Genomic DNA, 19,717 nt, shown 5'->3' with positions numbered 1-19,717 from the left:
AAAAAAAAATAATAATTTAAAGTTTGCTTTTAAAAAATATTTTCAATTTCATTTTTTTCTTTTTTCACCCCACACCATGCCTACCTGCGACCCCCTACCCCCCTCCAAAAAAAATTTAAGTTTGTTTTTTAAAAAAAAAAATCAATTTCAATAATTATTTTCTACTCTCTAGTAAAAATAAAAGATATTTTCTCAAAAATATTTTTCGGAAAATATTTTCTACTCAATAATTATTTTCTACTCTCTAGTAAAAATAAAAGATATTTTCTCAAAAATATTTTTCTAGGAAAACATTTTCCTTCATACCAAACACACCCTAAGAGAAGTTTATTATTTTCTTTTTATATTTATCCTTATCATTAAATAACTACATAAGTGTTTGATAGTTGGTTAGAATTATACAAGTATTAGTTATATCTTTTTCTACTCGGCATAAGATAATACTACTTCAATTCTCTCATAACTTATACATGTATTTGTTATACAGGATTCTAATTAGCTACAAATATTGTATAGCGTTTATATACATAATTTTAATATAAATATGTTGCTTCTTTACTTTGACTATCAAACGATTCATAATAGTCAAATTAATTTTTTTAAAGCATTATCAATAAGGCTAATTTTTTTGTAAAATAAATCCCTAATTAATAAATATTTTCTTGAGAAGGAGTGTGAAGTCAAGACAGACTATAAATAAAGTAAAATAAAACTGAGAGAGTTACTTACTTGGAGTTTGACTGAACCCATTCTTTTAGGTTCAAACACTATAAATTTATATGCAAAACCACAATAGAAAACAATAAATTATGTTTTGACCGCGTAATTTTAAAGGATTGTTGTCTTTAATAGCTTCATTAACGTTAAACTCTGTGGTGTCGTTTAGTTGAGGATAAATTATTTCAGAATAATTAATTTTGAGATAAGTTATCCGAATTTTACCATATATATGGTATAACTTATCTCATTACTATAGCAAAAATGATATGATAAATAATCTAAGGACTATCTAATATCTCCGATCAAACACGGAAAAAAAAATATTCTATATTTTATCATGTGATTATTATTCCTTATACAATACTCCTTCCGTCCTCTTTTAGTTGTCATTGTTTCTTTTTTTAGAGTCAAACGATAAGAACTTCAACTAACATTTTACGATGTATTTTTTCATCATATTGATATGCAAAAAATAGTAATTTATAGTACTTTTCGTATAATTTTTGAATATTTAAATTTTTAGTTTAAAATATCAAATTAATGTAGTTTAATTTAAATTTAAAAATTAATCAAATTAACTTTTGAAAAACACAACATGACAATTAAAAGTAGACGAAGAGAGTACATGTTATAGAAAATTTCAAAGGTCAGCTTCTGTTGCGTGGAAAAATATGGCAGCAGCAACTTGTACTTTACTTATTAGGACAAAAAAAATGAATAGAATGTACGTTTGATTAGTAAATAAGTTTACTGAGTTTATAATATGTGGATTAAATAATTATAAGCTTATGTGTGGATATATGTATATTTTATTTATTGAGTTTAGTTTAGTAAATTGAAAATGAGATATGCAGGATATAATATTGAGGTGACTTTTGTTTAAACTAGAAACTTGAATACATTTTAATCTTGACTTTCTCAAAAAACTTTGATAGAGAAACTTTCACAAAAGAAAATGTGTAATTATTCCCCTGTGGTATGAAAATAATACCAACATTGTGGTATAAGCAAGCTTCAGATTAATAATCTCGAATTGAGAACTCATTTTAAAAATTAAAAAACTCCAAGAAGCACCTCTAACCTAAGTATTTTATTTTTTTAAACTTAATACTAAACAGACATTTAAAATTGGCCCGATATTTTATTTAGATATTATATTTCACAGCATGGATTTATTAATATCTTGTAGTATCGATTAAATTTGTGCTTAAAAAATATTTTTTATTGATATAACTACGCGCGTGATTCGCACTGCTTTTAAAAAGCATGAAATAAATTTTTTATCATATACAGAATAAAATAATTTTACATTTTATCTCGAAACTATAATACCTTAAGGAAAAATTCTTTTTGCCAGAAAATTTAACCAGAATTTGATCAAAATGATATTTTATATATGTTATTTTACTTTTTTTGAACATTTTTACCTTTTTAACTTTAATACATTTTAATTGAAAAATCGAAAAAAAATTAATTTATTTTAAAATAAAAAAATATTATACACTTTTTTAAATTTCTGATCAAATTTTATGACCATTTAACATTACTCCTACCTTAATTATCTTCGTAACGACCTTTAAGGATATTTATTACCCTGACGACACTTCTTACTGAGTCAAGTCAATTCCATGTATATAAATGTCTTATTGGATTACTGTCTTATTCTTGGTTAACAAGTTGATTTATTTTTATTTTTTTGTCAATATATTTTAAACATTTCATTTACATATTTTTTATTTTAATTTTTCACGTGATATTTAAAACTATGAGATTAAAGACATTATGATACTTTCTCTGTTTCATTACTTGGCTCATATATAAAAAATTGATGTTTTATTTTCTTTAATTTGTCTATTTTAGCAAGTCAAGAGAATTTTATTATTACTCCCTACATCCAATAATAGTTGTCCGCTATATTAAAAATAGTTGTCCAATTTAGAAAATCAATAGATAATTTACTTTTTATGTTTATTTTACCCTTGCTATTAAATACTAGTTACTCCCTCCATTCCTTTTTATATGTCATCCTTGCTATAAATTGTTGGTTCATAATACTTGTCATTTCATAAAATCAATATATAAATTACAATATTCTTCCTATTATACTCTTGATAGTTAATTAGTCTTGAAAATAAATATTTGACCAACCTAGGCAAACTAATAAGTAATTAATATTCATTGTAAATTTGTAATTATTTCATACATTGATTAATTACTCTCACCATTGCAGTACTCTATAAAATATGATTTTGAAAAAGAAATTTCAACAAACAAATTAAAAATAAAAGATTAAATTATTTATCATTTATTGAAAAGTTGACTTCAATAAAATTTTAAATACAAGTAGAATTGTAAACTTACTTAGTTTCTTAATGCAAGTGAAATCTAAAAATGTGGCATATAAAAAAGAACGGGAGGGAGTATCATCGAGAAAAGGCCCAAAATGGTTCCTCATCTTTGGGTTAAGACTCAAAGTCATCCTTGAGTTTTCACATGGAGCACCAATAGTCCCTCATTTTTACAATATTGGTGCACTTTTGGTCCTCCCCTAAACTTTTGCCTATTTTTTAACATTAATTTTATCCACAATTTTATGTAAGGAATGTTCAATCGTCTTTTTTATATATTTTAGTAGAAATAATAACTCTATGTGAGAGAAGGTGAGAAGAATAACACATTGTTCTGTTCAGTAGAAATATTATTGCAGCTAAACTAAGAACATCTTGATATATGACGTTGCAAGAAAAGAAAAAATTGTACTATTGCACGTGAAATCGTCGTGATGAACCTCTCGACTTTACTTGCAATACGATTTCAACTAAACAAAATAAGGTGTTTTTCTTCTCACATTCTCTCACACAGAGTTATTATTTCTACTAAATATATAAAATGACAATTGAACATTCCATACATAAATTATGAATAAAAACAATGTTAAAAAATAGGCATAATTTAGGAGGAGGACTAAAAGTGCACCAATATTGCAAAAATGAGGGACTATTAATGCTTCATGTGAAAACTCAAGGATGACTTTGAGTCTTAACCCAAAGATGAGGGACTATTTTGGGACTTTTCTCGAATATCATCTAATATATTTCTCAAAATATTAAATTTAATAAAGTCAAAAGATAAGATAGTACTCCCTCCATTTCATATTAATTAAATTGTTGAGGTGTTTCACAACCTTTGAAAAAAGAAGATTAACACATAAATTAGGCTTGACTTTTCATCTTTACCCTTCTTAATTATTATCAAAATTATCATTAAAATAACTAAACATTAATTAATAACTAATTCTAACACCAACTAATGAAGGGTAAAGTTGGAAAAACATTCTAAAAGTAGTCTTGAAAATTGAACAATTAAGTTAATTTGAAAAATGAAAAATGTCTCAACAATTTAATTAATATGAAATGGAGGGAGTAATATTACCCCTATTATTTATTGTTTTCTTAAAGAGTATGTCAAGTCAATAGTGGACAACTATTGTTGGACAGAGGGAGTATTACTTTTCTCATACTACCAATTAGTAGTACTCCCCCTGTCCCATATTAACTGACCACCTTTCTAAAAATACATGTCCCAAATTATTTGATCACTTACTAAATCAAGACAAAATTAATCAAACAAAATTATATTTTACCCCTTTAATTAATATCATCATCATGCTTAATGTTCCCATAATTTCTTTTTGGAAGCTTAAACAAATTAAAGTTCCTAGAATTTATCTTTCCAAAGAGTTCATTAAATATTTAATTACTCCTTTAATTTGTACTCTTGCTTTCACCCACTTTGGAGTACTTGTATTGTCATCATAAATTATCTTAATAGCCATCAATATAGATAAAGGATAAATTAGCCAAATTGATCATTTTATTTATGGTTTCTTAAATACTGTATAAAATAGAATGTAATCAGTTATTATGGGACCGAGGGAGTATTAAATAACTACATAAAATAGTTGTAGACTAATTCAGAGTTTAACAATATCTTTAATAAGGTTTTAAGTTAAGTAAAATACATTTATATTAAAGTTCTCTTAAGGGGTGTGGTAGGTCATCAGAGACAGGGCAAAGCTAGGTGAGGGTTCGTGGGTTCGGACGAACCCAGTAGCTTTTTCGTAGACCCTATATTTGTACTAGAAATTTAAGTAATAACTTGTGAACTCCTAACAAAACTGATTGACAACTCAATGATAAAGAAGGAGAAGGAAATTTAGAACCCCCAAACTTCTAATATTGGCTCCGCCTCTAAATTTATTCAGAGATCGCGTAATATGAAATAGGAAATGTACATTCTATATAATTTTAGTTTAAGATCATTAACTTCAAAAAAAATCTTTTACTTTCTTAAGTTTCATGGCAACTCAAACTTAACAAACAAATTGCAACGAAGTATCATTTATCTTCAAAAGGAAGCTCATAAAGGTGTGCATTGGTCAGTTCAATTCAATTTTATGTATTATTGATTTTCAGTTTTTAAATATGTTAAATCAATAATCAAATCAATAAGATATTCTTTATTGATTTAACGGATATTGGACCTTAACGGTTCAATTTTCGGTTTAACAAATAAGAAAATACTCAGAAAATAAATATATGACTTCTCCAATAATTTGACGACATGACAATAATATAACTTTACATAATGCTCATAAAATAGAAATAATAATGACTAATATAAAAAGAACTATACTAGTGCAACACAAATAAAATAAAACTAGGACAATAAATATATATATAATGCGAATTGAAGACTAAAGGGCAAAGGTATAGTAACCATTAAAGAGTAAGGTAATGATATTAATATTTAATATTTAATATTTATAAAGGAGTAAAATAGTAAATTACTACGGTCTTAATGGATTATCAATTTACCTAATAATATAAAATTAAATAACTAATAACCTGATAAATTTTTTAATAAAACCATTAAAAATCAGTTAATTCAATAACCCAATAATAATAAACCAATAACACTATTTTTTATTCAATTTATTGATCGATTCAATTTTTACACACTCCTAATCCATAAAAGTCGATCATACGAAGAAAAAAAATAGACAGAAAGCTATCTAGAATATTATGAACAGCTTGTTGGAAGCACTTGCAAAATCAACGTGGAACAATTGGAATATTCTCTAAGTTTACATGGCTAGAGAATAAGTCGATAAAGCTAGGATCATTTGGTACGCATGATGGGATAAACAAAAATATTTCACTAAATTATTTTATATTACTTATAAAATAGTAATTTCATCATATTAATACAAGTGATAAACTAAAATAATTTCAAAATTATCTAATATCTAAATAAGTTAATAACAAATTTTATCCTAAAATCATTATCCTTACGATCACGTCGAATGTGTGTGACTCATCGTGGGTAACTTCAAAAGCTTAACCACGAATGAAAGGGGAAGTTCCAAAAAGATGGATAAGTAGGACCCTCTTAACTTTACTAGCCTAATACTTTCATCCCCACATTTTTTTTAAAAAAAAAAAAAAAATTGATAATATTTTTATATTTAGACAAGTGTTAATTTAAAACTTCTCATTTTAATCTCAATAACAAATTCTTATAACCACAAAAATATCGTGTCATGATTAAGATCATAACTTCTTGTCCAGTCATATAACATGAAAAGAAAGAGTTACAATAATAGAACTATTTGTACAATCCGGGTAATTGAAATTAAGATTAGTTGCTCTTAGAACACTTATAAGGTGACACTTTTAGATTTTTGAAAGATATCTTTAAAACTAAATAGGATTAGATTAACTCCATCTCTTAGAATCAAAATTTTAGACATTCGAAAACTATAATAGTGTTATATGTTATTAGTTGCAACTTTGAGATCACAACTCACTAAGTCATAATTCAAAAAAAGTAAACAAAGTTACCAATGGCAGTATCAACAGCAACAACTTCAAGCCTTAGCTTCTCCCACTTGTCCTTTTTCCAACACAAAAAGACTTCATTTTTGTGCACAAAAAACAGCATAGTAAAGAGAAAATGTGAACACAGGGGAGTTCATGTGAAGTGCATGGTTTTGGAAAAAAGTAGTGCAGGAGAGGCTAAAAAGACTAAGAGACAGAGTGTGTATAAGCTGCAGACCTTAACTAGCTGGCTGTTGAAACAAGAACAAGATGGGATTATTGATGCTGAACTTACTATTGTTCTTTCGAGTATTTCGATGGCTTGTAAGCAGATTGCTTCTCTGGTTCAAAGAGCTGGAATTTCCAAACTTACTGGAGTTCATGGTACTTTTAATGCTCATGGAGAGGACCAAAAGAAGCTTGATGTTGTCTCTAACGAGGTTTGTTAGTTTAACCGTTTAGTATTTGAAATTTACTGGCTTGACTAATCTGGATACTTACTGAATTGCACAATAAAGGGTAAAGTGCTTCCTACTTAAAGGTTCTTGAATTTCAAGGTTTGAACCCGAGATCTTTAGTTAAGAGTACAGAGTTTCCAACTATCCCACCAAAACTCGGAGGAAGATCATTCTTGTAGTTAGTACATCTAACTAGGACTTTCACTAACTCCAAATCAATAAGATCATCTTATGCTGTTCTACAAGTGTGATTTTGATTATATTTATTTGTTGCTTCAGTAGTTGGAGGTTCTTGCTGTAAGATGTTAACATAGGAAGATTCAAGATAAACGTTTAGAGTATTAGTAGTATGGCATATTGAGCTAGATGTTAATGAAGGTTGATGTTTATGGCTTGGCCAGGTATTCTCTAATTGTCTGAGAGCGAGTGGTCGGACAGGGATTATAGCATCGGAGGAAGAGGATGTACCAGTGGCAGTAGAGGAGAGTTACTATGGGAACTATATCGTGGTTTTTGATCCTCTTGATGGATCATCAAATATTGATGCTGCTGTATCTACTGGCACTATCTTTGGTATATACACTCCAACTGATGATTGCCTCCTTGATCTTGAAGATTCTACCACGGTATGTACTGGAGTACCTATAGACTATATATCCTCTCTTATCGAGATTCAGGAGAAGTAGGATCTTTTATTGTCATGCTTGTTATATATGCTAGATACTTGCTATAATCATTTTTGTCTATCTAGTTATGAACTGTATCAGATTGATTGGCTCTCTGGTGCCTAATTTTCCGTCTGAATAGTTAACCATATCGAATACACATGTTCAAAATTGCAGCTTGACACTGTGGAGCAGAGGTGCATAGTGAATGTGTGCCAACCAGGGAACAATCTTCTTGCAGCAGGGTACTGCATGTACTCGAGCTCAGTGATCTTCGTGCTCACGTTGGGAAATGGTGTTTTTTCTTTCACCTTGGATCCAATGTTTGGAGAATTCATTCTGACTCAAGAAAACATTCAAATACCAAAGGCTGGAAAGATCTACGCGTTCAATGAAGGAAACTACCAGCTATGGGGTGACAGGTTGAAGAAGTACATCGATCATTTGAAGGACCCCGGTCCTAGTGGTACGCCTTACTCAGCCAGATACATTGGCAGTTTGGTTGGTGATTTTCATAGGACTCTTTTATATGGTGGCATTTATGGCTACCCGAGAAACAAGAAGAGCAGGAACGGGAAGTTGAGGCTTTTGTATGAGTGTGCCCCAATGAGCTTTATTGTGGAACAAGCCGGTGGCAAAGGATCGGATGGCCAACAAAGAATTCTTGATATGCAACCAGTTGAGGTGAGTACAAACTGACTGCTACATCTTCTGTCAACAAGCTAAGTATGTTAGTTAATTTTTTTACTACCGTTTCTCTCTTTGCAGATACATCAACGCGTTCCGTTGTACATTGGAAGCATAGAAGAAGTTGAAAAATTGGAAAAGTACTTATCTTAATACAGATGTGAACTGAAGGGGATATTCATTACTTTTTTAACTACTTTAGTTTTGTAAGCAAACAAAACACATGAAGAGCTGTAAATTTGTATATTACTTGAAATGAAGAGCTGTAAACAAAGCCTTGGATGATTATAGAGTCTTGAAAAGCTTTGCAGTGATTCAATTCACTATACAGTTGGAATGGTACTTATACGCCATATATTTTTAAAATTTTGCAAGCATCGAGTAGCTTTAGTCGCCTCGAGCTCGAGGCTCAATGGACTGAATTGGAATAGTGTTGGTGAGGAGTTTAGTTGAGACAGAACACAAATAGAATAGGTTGAGATAGTTTATAACCATCTTATTTGTTTTTGTCTTAATTTTTTTAAACTAGCTTAGTTTTTTAGAAGCCCAAAAAGGTCTTGTCTTCATGTGACATATAGGTCATGGGTTCGAGACGTGAAATCAATCGCTTATACTTGCATCAAGATAAGCTGCTTACATCACCCCTAGGGGTGCGGCCCTTCCTCAAACCCTGCATAAATACAAGATGTTTCGTGCACTGAACTACCCTTTTATATATCCAATGTGAGAGACTCTTTTAGCATTGAAATTATGGATCTTTTTGTCTTTCAAATAACCTACTGAATGAGCTTGAGGACATGAATTCACAGTACCATAATCAAAAGCTTGGCAAGTTAAATAGATTTTGAGCAAAAATATGACTTTGTTGGCATTGACAATTATCCTTTCCTCTAAAGAACTTCTGATTTTCCCAAGTTTCTCTTTTAAGTCCAAAGACTGCATCTTTTCTTTGCATTAAAAGTGAAATCATCTTTCTGTTAGGTTTGTAGGGACACCCCATTTTGATCCCTTGAATTTTCAGCCACATATCTTTTGATCTTCAAGCAAGTTGCTCTTTAGTATTTTGGACCTTTAGATATTGTTGTGACAAAATTATGTTCACACAATTGTCAAAGGGGAAAAAGATAAGCAGGCAACACTAGTTGTCAATTCAGAGATAGAGAGAAAACAATGGCTGAAGCTCTTCTTGGAACCAAATGCTCAAGCTCTTCTTCCGTTTCTCATCTCTCTCCTAATTTCCATCTCTTCCCCACCAATATCAAGAGATCACAACATCTCATCCATGGCAGTTTCAGTCCTAATTCAAGAATTCGCTGCGAAGCAGCGAGCTTGGAAGGAGCAAAAACAGCTCCAGCACAGATCAAGAAACCGAAAAACAGATATGAAATGGTAAACTTGACAACATGGTTGTTGCAGCAAGAACAAGCAGGCAACATAGATGCAGAATTAGCCATAGTTCTTTCAAGCATATCACTAGCCTGCAAGCAAATCGCATCGCTTTTACAAAGGTCTAGTATTGTTAACATTACTGGAACTCAAGGCACTGTTAATATCCAAGGTGAAGATCAGAAGAAACTTGATGTTATATCTAATGAGGTTTGTTACTTTTTTTTTAACCTTCTAACACTTAGATTATTGTGAAGTTTAGTGCACTGATCAGTAAAAATGTAATCTTTGAGTGTTGTAGTTGTTCTGCAATTGTCTAAGATCAAGTGGGAGGACAGGGATTATAGCATCAGAGGAAGAAGATGTACCAGTGGCAGTTGAAGAAACTTATTCTGGAAATTATATTGTAGTGTTTGACCCCATTGATGGATCTGCTAACATTGATATTGCCTTGACCACTGGATCAATTTTTGGAATTTATGGTCCAGATCAGCAATGCCTTGTAGATATGGATGATGATTCCACGGTAATCTCGCAATTCTAACATGAAACTTAAGTACAAGTTGGGGTCGGCTATATGAATCATCATTGTCCATGTCACTCCGTTTATACTCATTTCAGTACAATGTTGCATAAAATGAAATTGAAAAGCAATAATTTATTTTATTTTGGATTTTCAGATTGATCAAGCCAGGGAGAAGTGTATAGTCAGTGTTTGTCAGCCAGGGAGCAATTTAGTAGCAGCAGGATATTGTCTTTATTCAAGTTCAGTGGTCTACACACTCTCGGTAGGAAACGGAGTATATGCATTTACTTTAGACCCTGCATATGGAGAATTTGTTTTGACACATGAAGATATCAAAATACCAAAGGCTGGAAGGATCTATTCCTTTAATGAGGGAAACTATGATCTCTGGGATGAGAAATTGCAGAGTTATCTTGACCACTTAAAGCAACCAGGTCCTAATGGCAAGCCATATTCAGGCCGTTACATTGGTTGTCTCGTGGGTGAAATCCATAGAATGTTGTTGTATGGCGGGATTTATGGAAATCCTAAGAACAAGAACAGCAAAAATGGGAACTTGAGGCTATTGTACGAGTGTGCACCCATGAGCTATATCGTAGAACAAGCTGGTGGCAAATCAACAGATGGCAACCAAAGGATACTGGAAATCATGCCTGAGCAGGTAAATTTGAAAATTTACATTCAGGGAAAACATAAATTAAGATTCTTTAACAGTATTTAGTTGAAGATTGAATTTAAGGTGTAGGTGGTGTGATATAATGATTAAAAAATGAGCAACGTAATGTGGAACAACAGCTCAAACATCATATTAGTGTCTTTTTCAGTTTTTCGTAAGCCCATAGGACCTTAATTACTTTTCTTTGATGCAGATACATCAGCGAACGCCTATTTTTATTGGAAGCCCAGAAGAAATTGAGAAGCTGGAAAAGTACCTTGCCTGAAAACTATCTCATTTGATGTATCATCTGATGTGATGCAAGTTATGTACCATAAACATTTTAGTTTACCAAACGACGAAATGTACCTAAGAGGCTTCTATCTTACTCAAAATCCATCTTATATTTTACAAATGAATGAATATTTGAAATTTAGAACTTGAAAAGGTAATTCTATTGGATTTCATAAATAAGGTCAGCTGTGATGAATTCTAGCATGTCAGCCTCCATATTGATCTGTTGAAGAATTTAGTCAATTTCTTGCACACAAGTTGTAATGTCTCGAGCTTCTGTTACTCTTAACTGCGAAGATGTAAAATGATACAGAATCGATTAGTCTTATGGCCTCTATTAGCTCTTTGTACAAAACAAAAAGTAAAGCTGAAAGTGAAGCAACTACCACTTACCAGGACTTAAAAGTTGGATACGTTTGGTAACCGATTTCACAGTTTTCACAGTATCTGAACCTGAAGAATCAATGATAAAATTGAAATATATTTAGATCACTTTCACATGAAAGAAGTTTACATTCAATTGTACAGTCAAGAATTCCCTTTTACCTAGTAAACTTGTATCTTTCTCTGAAAAGACTTTGGTAACTGTCGATGAAATCTGTGATGTTATTTGGTTTCCATCAATGTTGACATTTCCAGACTCATATGGTGACCTGTGCATTAAACATTAGATGGAAACTTAGCTTCTGTAGATAAGCTGGCATTATGGATGTAACAAGAAATCTTTCTTCATGGACAGAGAAACAAGAAAGTATACCCTGAAAAGGACTCTGGAGAAAAGTCCAGTTTGTCCTGGCAAGAATGATCAACCCCTTGTACATCAATGTCGAAATGATGCAGCAGCTCAGAAAGATTAAAATTCTCACCCAGAAGATCCAAATTAGATAAATCCAAGTCAAAAGTATCTCCTTCCTTCTCAGAATCAGATGTTGAAACCCTGTCAGGAACTTGTGGTGCCTCTGAACAACTTGGAATGTCTGAGGCATCAAAATCTAACCTACCTTTTACTTGATCTCTCCTCACAGACCTAGTCAAGTTTGCTTTAACTGGTGAGGAAGTCGAAACACAGTGATTTCTTTCTATGGAATAGTATGCTATTTGTTTGGTGGGGGTCACTTGAATTGTTTCTGAAGAGATTATCATGTGGTTAGTCGACATTAGATGAGAGGGAGTAGCTTCTTTGATGGAAGTTGCTGTTGAACAAATTCCAAGCGGGGATATAGATTTGTCAGTTTGGGATGAAGATTCTATTGGAGGTGTCTTGGGGTCAGAATAATTAGTTAGAGGGGACTGAATGGGGTGGTCTGACAAACACTTGGCATTGTTAGATCCTTGGACTGGTGACCTTTTGGGTTCATCAATGGGATCTGATGGCTGAATTGCTGAGCTCTTCAAATTGTTGTTATGCTTATCATCTTGTGGCATTGCACTAGCACCTGCAAGAAAAGGGTACTGACTACTCAGTGATCACCGTAAGATTAAAATATGAGATTCACAAAGTCTAACATCAATAAAATTTACCTTTAAGTAGCAACTGATTGGTGGGTGACCGTGTACGAGATTTTTTGGCAGTTATGGAAACATCCTTGGACCCTTTTCTTTTTGAAGCTGTCGGGATGGAAACTGGAGTAGTAAGTTTCATCGTATCAGCAGCAGTGTTGGAAGGTGTTGATGCTGACATAAGAACTGGACTAGTGTATGCAGAATAATAACCTGATAAATTTGATAATGATTAATGTCACTACAGAAATTGTCCAAAATAAGTGGTCTAAGAATGGATTGTCTTCTGATACTTGCATTTAAGGAATAGTATAGGCATTTTGAACATGGAATAGTAGATCTTTCAGGTAAAAAACAATGGATCATTATTGTATCATGGGAATGACACAAACTCAATCCTATCTTGTTAATGGTGATGCTACATCCCTATTTTTTTCCTTCCAAGTCCTGCAACTCTATCTGTGAATATATGTCCAATCCGCAACAATATAATATAAGCACAATGGACTTTATTGAGGAGCCAAATTTAGTAAGACATCAAGCAAATATTTTACTGCTTATTGCAATTGCCTAATTTGACTATCACATCCGTGTATAGAAAAACAAAGTTTTGAGAGGTTAGATAGGTTGTTTGTGTTGAAATTAAATGTTAGTTGATTGAAAGAGTCAAAAGAAGAAGAAAATCCAACTTAAGTTCATCAGTCATAACTAAAAAACTACTGGTACAAGCTTAATGCAAAGCCAATAGGAAACATCATGATGTGTGCGCCTACAACATCGCCCTTCAAGTTAATACAGAGACTATGTTAAGGTCTTAAGGATTTATAAATACAAGGATGTCTCCATATCTTGTAACTCCAGCGATGTCAAAATTGGGAATTTGTGACTCAAGGTGACATATCTTAAGGTTTAAAGGATTTATATAAGTTGGGAATCTGGGACCTAACTGTTTCCCAAGTGTATTTATGCTGAAAACCAACCTTCAACAAATGCCGAAGTATGAAGAGAAATAATAGTACTTCCTGTCTGGGACCTTGCAGCTCAACAAATGAGTACTCAACAACCCAAAAAAATTTAGAATTTATTTTGTTGGATACCATCATTATAGGCAAAATCTTGGAGCTACTGGCTCTCAACTACTGAGCAAACCCCATGAACAAATTTGGCAATTTCCTTTTCCCTAGTATTAGGCTTATTCATGTAGTTTCTTGTTTTTTGATATCTATTACCATATGATGTTGTTAATGTTTTCTTTTTTTGTATGTTTTATGTTGGTTTTCATATTAGTTGTCATGTTTTCTTCATTTCATATTTCCTCATTCATAATTATTTTTATTTGATTCATTTGAACCAAGGGTCTTTTGGAAACAGCATCTCTATCTCCATGACGACTAAGATTTGCTTATGCTTTACCTCCCCAGACTTCAGTTATGGTCTATGAAATTACACTAGATATGTTGTTGATGTTGTAAAGATCCCATATAACACTAATGAAAAAGTATAGCAAACACATAGACAACTATATATAACTTTTTGGTGAGGATAGCTAAAATAGCAATAAAAAGACCAGAATTGAAACCTGCTGAAATTGGTGAAGACCCAATAGCTTGTTGGAGCAAAGGGCCTGAATTGTGCATTGAAGAAGCAGGCACTGGGGCAGACAGCAGCAGATTTGCACTGGCATTATAACCATTCATAACTTCTTGCATCCCTCTTAACAAATTCTGAACCTGCAATTTCTCTTGCTCTAAAAACACTTTTTGCTCTTTCAAACATATGTACTCATCCAACATTGCTCCTAAACTCAATAAACTCCTAGGCGCCTGTTCAAATATCACAAAACATAAAACCAAAAACAATTACAAAAAAAATCAAGCTCTTAATATAATTTATTAATACATAAAACAGTCGCAAACCCAGACTTAAACACTATAGGTTCCAAACTCAATAGTAGATCTAAATCCATATAGTTTCAAAGCAATGAAAATACATAAAACTTAAATTTTGGATACGCTTTGATAGGATCTACCAATGTATGTGAATTTATTACCTCATTGACGGGTAATTTGGATAGGAGAATTGAAGCTTCAGAGCGGAAAGTGGAGCGGGTTTCGGTGAAATGGTTATCGGAGAGGTAACGATCGACGATGAAAGCAACTTGGACAGGAGTTACTTTTCCTTTGCCTATGTTTTCAGGTTTTTTTGGTTTGGTTTGCTTCCCCATTTTCGATTTCTGCATCTGTGAGAATTAAGCAGAAATCGGAGAAGAAGGAAGAAAAATGAGGGGAGAATTTTTGGGGGGAAATTGCAGTGATTTGTTGGAGTTATGAATAAGGAGGGAAAGGGCAGGAGAATGTGAAGGACTTTATAATAAGCGCGGGACTATCTCAAAACAAAACAAAAAGGTAAAAAAGTTCTTTAAAAAAAATGAAAAAGCGGTAAAACAACATAAGAATATAAATATATATTTATATTTAGAAACTACAAAAAAAAAAAAAAAAAGTAGTATTCCTTTAGTTTTATTTTTTAATTTTGTGGTCCTAAATTAAAAAAAATGTCAATTGTAACAAAATGTTTTCTAATATTGTGGCATTAAACATGTTATATAGAGAATTAAAAATTAAAGTGTTGTCAGAAAAGAAAAAAAGTCATTCTTTTTTAAATAGACTAAAAAAAATAATTTATTCTTTTTTTAAATGAAGGAAATAATCGTTAATAATTCAAAATATTTAAAAAATAATGATGAAAGAAAATATTCTTTGACTATCCAAATACTTCCTCTAATCCAACATAAATGAATTTTTGGAGTATTGCAGATCTTTAAAGAAAATTAATTAAATGACACTAACTAAAGAATTAATTTGTCAATATTACCTCTTTGTTACTTCCCCAACCTTTTTTTAAAACTAGATACTCCCTTTTCATCTGTCATTAATTATTTGTCTACTTTTAAATTAACACACTTATTAAGAAAACAATTATTGACATAGTAAATTTACCATTTTATTCCTATTAAATGTGAAGTTGATGAATTAAATGAGATTTTCAAGAAGTTTTACCTTTTTCAAAATTGATTAATTGAGAATATAATTAAAAAAAAATTTGTCCTTACTTGATTTGTCAAAATTGACAAGTAAAATAGAAAAATTGGACAAGTAATTAAGAATAGAGGGAGTAGTTGAAAGCCTCATTAAAGAGAGTAATTCTGATGAAAAAATAATAATTAATACATCTTTAAACTGAAAATATCATTTATTTTGAACCATAAAAATGCTCCAAGGTGTAAATCCTCTTCAATTCACCTTTGACTAGCTCCAGTTTTTCCATAGATTTATTTTTCTAAAAAATAAATTATATATATATATATTCATTAAATTTGATTTTTTAAAAAACTTCCAAAAGTTAGCCCTGACTACATTTTGGGTGAAATTTCACTTCCACTCATAAAACTTCAACTTTTTTTCAAGTATAATGCATATTCAAACACAATATTAAATTTTGAAAACTATTAACTTCAAAAACTCAAAATATATAACCAAACGCTAGCTAGCTACGTCTATTTCATACACTTTTATATTGAAATGTTTGACACCTATTTTCATGAGAAAATCCGACAATAAAATAATAGTACATCAGATTAGGTAGAATTGAACTAAGTGCTAACAAAGTATATCATCCTTCAGGTCAACAAGCAAGCGTGGCTTTAAAATTGGTTGAGTAAATGCTAGGCTTTGCAATGTCCAAAATCCAAACTTGGCTTCACTATGTCACTGAACAATACGTCCTACAATGTCATTATTTTAATGTCAATTAGGAGTCGTTTGGTGTAGGATATAAGGTATAATAATACCTTACGTTTGATTGGAGGTATTAGATATTCATGAGATTATTTATCACCATTTATACCTTAGTAATGGGATAAGTTATCTCATATATCCTCGAATAGTTAATCCCGAAATAACTTACTCCCAACCATATAACCCCCCTTTGCAGATGTACTAATAACTTTGTCCATGTCTCTTTTGGTTATGATGATAAATGTATTTAGCAGAGTAGTCATTCATAATCTGATCTCTCTAATAAGTAATTCTCATTAATAATCGTAAATAGACTACTTCACATGATAAATTCAGCTAGATAATAAGCCTTGCAAATTTAAAACCTCAGTTGATTATGAGGTAAGAATTGCTAACAGATTCAAATAGTAAGACAGATCCAATTGAGGTAAAGTGATGATAATAAAACAGATCCACAATTGAAACTTTATCGAATATAAACTACAAAATGCACATAGATCCAATTCTAAGGATAATGGTTGAACCAAATAAACAGGTTTCCGTAGATTAACTCCAGGGAACAAGCCAATAAAACATCTATGGAAAACTGCTTCATAAATTTCACAAAACTGCAAGTGCAATTTCATTCTCAACTTAATTGATTCAACCAGCTTGCTGGCTCATTCAAGTTTCAACCAGTGAGCCACAACCAACTTGGACCTGCAAATCGTAGTCTTGTAAACACCAACAAATCAAGGTACTAACTACTAACCATGAAATAGAACAAGATATAGACAGCTATGTAAATAGCAATAGAAACTTAATAGTGTCATAAAACCAAGATAGAACACAACCACCAGAATTAAAGTACTACTATTACAACACTGCAGATTGTCTTTGAAAAATTACAGGATAGCACTAGCTATCAAGACACATTACATTGCCATAGCCGAAAGACCATCAACAGGAAGTTGTGGTTTGCTTTCAGCCAAATTAATTCTCATTCACATCCTCTTCGTCTTCATCCTCCTCGTAATATTCTCCCTCCTCGTCAGCAGTGGCATCCTGGTACTGCTGATATTCAGAAACCAGATCATTCATGTTACTTTCTGCCTCAGTGAACTCCATCTCGTCCATTCCTTCCCCAGTGTACCAATGCAAGAAAGCTTTTCTCCTGAACATAGCTGTGAACTGCTCGCTCACACGCCTAAACATCTCTTGAATGGATGTTGAGTTCCCAATGAAGGTAGATGCCATTTTAAGCCCGGTTGGTGGGATATCACAAACAGTTGACTTGACATTGTTTGGAATCCACTCAACAAAGTAGGAAGAGTTCTTGTTTTGCACATTGAGCATCTGCTCATCCACTTCTTTCGTGCTCATTTTACCCCTGAACATAGCAGAGGCAGTCAAGTATCTTCCATGACGTGGGTCAGCTGCGCACATCATGTTCTTGGCATCCCACATTTGCTGTGTGAGCTCTGGCACTGTCAAAGCCCGGTATTGCTGAGAACCACGTGAAGTCAATGGTGCAAAACCAACCATGAAAAAGTGAAGCCTAGGGAATGGAATCAGATTCACGGCTAACTTCCTAAGATCAGAGTTCAACTGTCCAGGGAAACGCAAGCAACAGGTGACACCAGACATTGTAGCTGATATCAAATGATTTAGATCTCCAACTGTTCCATTCAAAAAGGGAGATTAAAACAGTGAATATTATGATGGAACATGCTCCACAATAAGTTTCAACAATCAAACATATCAGATAATTCACAACTTCAAGGAGTTAAATTCAAAAACTAACAATAAATATCGAACATAGTCAGGTAATAGATGACGCAAAGAAAAGCACAATCGAGATGCTGAAATGACTTACAGCTTGGGGTGGTAAGCTTTAGGGTTCTGAAGCATATGTCATATAGAGCCTCGTTGTCGAGAACCATGCACTCATCAGCATTTTCAACCAATTGATGCACGGACAAGGTAGCATTATAAGGCTCAACAACGGTATCAGAAACCTTAGGTGAAGGGAAAACGGAGAAGGTAAGCATCATTCTGTCTGGGTATTCTTCTCTGATCTTTGAGATCAAAAGCGTTCCCATACCAGACCCTGTTCCTCCACCCAATGAATGGCACACTTGAAATCCTGGGAAAAACAAACAGAGAAAACGTCAACAAATACATCAAATTGCACAGATCTACAACAACACATGAAAACAAAATGCTCAAAAAAATGCCTCAACACAAACCTTGAAGGCAGTCACAGTTCTCAGCTTCCTTACGAACAACATCGAGAACGGCATCAATCAATTCAGCACCTTCGGTGTAATGCCCCTTAGCCCAATTGTTACCAGCACCAGATTGTCCAAAAACAAAGTTATCAGGACGGAAGATCTGTCCATAAGGACCAGATCTGATACTGTCCATGGTACCAGGCTCCAGATCCATAAGAACAGCCCTAGGAACAAACCTTCCACAGGTAGCCTCATTGTAATAGACATTAATTCTCTCAAGCTGGAGATCAGAATCACCAGCGTATCGTCCGGTAGAATCAATGCCGTGTTCGGCACAAACAACTTCCCAGAACTTGGCACCAATTTGGTTACCGCATTGTCCACCTTGAATATGAAGGATTTCACGCATTTTGAAACTGAAATCTGGAGAAAATATGCAGAAATGAAAGAGAAAATGTGTAGATCTAACAAAATTGAAACACAAATGAGAAGAGAAATAAATGCAGGGACAAAGGAGGAGAGGGGGTGGGGTGTTTTATAGTGAGATTGAAAAGCGTTTTAGGGTTTGTAAGAAAGGGACGGATGAGCTGTAACGGATAGTGAATTTACGGCACAGATCATTTTATATTTTTTTTATCATTTTAGGAAGATATTTTGAAATTTGAAAATTAAGGGGACCAGCTGGATCAGGACTTCAGACTTACATTGATTTTTTTTCTCTTGCCACAAAGTGAGGAGCTTGGTAAGGTGTCCATTTTCGATTTTAAATATGTTAAAACTATTAATAAGATATTTTTATTGATGTTTCGATTTAACTAATAAGAAATATTTATAAAATAAATATATGACTTCTACGATAATTTGACACGACAAAATAATAATGTAACTTCACAAACGCTCATAAAATTGAAAAACTAATAACTAATATAAAAAGAAT

The 19,717-nt window shown here is 32.4% G+C and overlaps 4 protein-coding genes across 4 annotated transcripts; 2 read left to right on the top strand and 2 right to left on the bottom strand.

Annotated features, from left to right (window-relative positions):
• The first annotated feature begins 6,610 nt into the window (after positions 1-6,610).
• LOC125864346 (fructose-1,6-bisphosphatase, chloroplastic-like) lies at positions 6,611-8,721 on the top strand. Its single transcript, XM_049544306.1, has 4 exons — positions 6,611-7,039; positions 7,459-7,683; positions 7,900-8,406; positions 8,491-8,721. The coding sequence occupies exons 1-4, from the start codon at positions 6,626-6,628 to the stop codon at positions 8,560-8,562; spliced, it is 1,218 nt and encodes a 405-aa protein (XP_049400263.1). The 5' UTR covers positions 6,611-6,625; the 3' UTR covers positions 8,563-8,721.
• A 761-nt stretch (positions 8,722-9,482) lies between these two features.
• On the top strand, positions 9,483-11,395 carry LOC125864345 (fructose-1,6-bisphosphatase, chloroplastic-like). The gene is made up of 4 exons (XM_049544305.1): positions 9,483-10,005; positions 10,097-10,321; positions 10,476-10,982; positions 11,191-11,395. The coding sequence occupies exons 1-4, from the start codon at positions 9,580-9,582 to the stop codon at positions 11,260-11,262; spliced, it is 1,230 nt and encodes a 409-aa protein (XP_049400262.1). The 5' UTR covers positions 9,483-9,579; the 3' UTR covers positions 11,263-11,395.
• A 46-nt stretch (positions 11,396-11,441) lies between these two features.
• On the bottom strand, positions 11,442-15,009 carry LOC125864341 (uncharacterized). The gene is made up of 7 exons (XM_049544302.1): positions 14,821-15,009; positions 14,350-14,593; positions 12,792-12,983; positions 12,028-12,706; positions 11,817-11,923; positions 11,664-11,723; positions 11,442-11,559 (listed from the first exon to the last, which is right to left on the bottom strand). The coding sequence occupies exons 1-7, from the start codon at positions 15,007-15,009 to the stop codon at positions 11,510-11,512; spliced, it is 1,521 nt and encodes a 506-aa protein (XP_049400259.1). The 3' UTR covers positions 11,442-11,509.
• A 2,316-nt stretch (positions 15,010-17,325) lies between these two features.
• Positions 17,326-19,227, bottom strand: LOC125864344 (tubulin beta-2 chain-like). Its single transcript, XM_049544304.1, has 3 exons — positions 18,796-19,227; positions 18,423-18,692; positions 17,326-18,225 (listed from the first exon to the last, which is right to left on the bottom strand). The coding sequence occupies exons 1-3, from the start codon at positions 19,187-19,189 to the stop codon at positions 17,540-17,542; spliced, it is 1,350 nt and encodes a 449-aa protein (XP_049400261.1). The 5' UTR covers positions 19,190-19,227; the 3' UTR covers positions 17,326-17,539.
• Between the last annotated feature and the right edge of the window lie 490 nt (positions 19,228-19,717).

This window comes from Solanum stenotomum, chromosome 5 (genome assembly GCF_019186545.1).
Source record: "Solanum stenotomum isolate F172 chromosome 5, ASM1918654v1, whole genome shotgun sequence".
NCBI lineage: Eukaryota > Viridiplantae > Streptophyta > Magnoliopsida > Solanales > Solanaceae > Solanum > Solanum stenotomum.
Note: the sequence above shows the minus strand (reverse complement) of the source record. Positions and strands in the feature narration are given on the sequence as shown.

Excerpts from the sequence above, each read along its gene's own strand:
- LOC125864346 (XM_049544306.1), top strand. The coding sequence starts at position 6,626 with ATGGCAGTATCAACAGCAACAACTTCAAGCCTTAGCTTCTCCCACTTG. Across the intron at positions 7,040-7,458 it reads TTGATGTTGTCTCTAACGAG|GTATTCTCTAATTGTCTGAG; the intron begins GTTTGTTAGTTT and ends TGGCTTGGCCAG. Across the intron at positions 8,407-8,490 it reads TTGATATGCAACCAGTTGAG|ATACATCAACGCGTTCCGTT; the intron begins GTGAGTACAAAC and ends CTCTCTTTGCAG.
- LOC125864345 (XM_049544305.1), top strand. The coding sequence starts at position 9,580 with ATGGCTGAAGCTCTTCTTGGAACCAAATGCTCAAGCTCTTCTTCCGTT. Across the intron at positions 10,322-10,475 it reads ATATGGATGATGATTCCACG|ATTGATCAAGCCAGGGAGAA; the intron begins GTAATCTCGCAA and ends TTGGATTTTCAG. Across the intron at positions 10,983-11,190 it reads TGGAAATCATGCCTGAGCAG|ATACATCAGCGAACGCCTAT; the intron begins GTAAATTTGAAA and ends TCTTTGATGCAG.
- LOC125864341 (XM_049544302.1), bottom strand. The coding sequence starts at position 15,009 with ATGCAGAAATCGAAAATGGGGAAGCAAACCAAACCAAAAAAACCTGAA. Across the intron at positions 12,984-14,349 it reads GTCTTCACCAATTTCAGCAG|GTTATTATTCTGCATACACT; the intron begins GTTTCAATTCTG and ends CAAATTTATCAG. Across the intron at positions 11,724-11,816 it reads GAAAGATACAAGTTTACTAG|GTTCAGATACTGTGAAAACT; the intron begins GTAAAAGGGAAT and ends TTGATTCTTCAG.
- LOC125864344 (XM_049544304.1), bottom strand. The coding sequence starts at position 19,189 with ATGCGTGAAATCCTTCATATTCAAGGTGGACAATGCGGTAACCAAATT. Across the intron at positions 18,693-18,795 it reads GAACTGTGACTGCCTTCAAG|GATTTCAAGTGTGCCATTCA; the intron begins GTTTGTGTTGAG and ends TGTTTTTCCCAG. Across the intron at positions 18,226-18,422 it reads AAAGCTTACCACCCCAAGCT|TTGGAGATCTAAATCATTTG; the intron begins GTAAGTCATTTC and ends TGAATGGAACAG.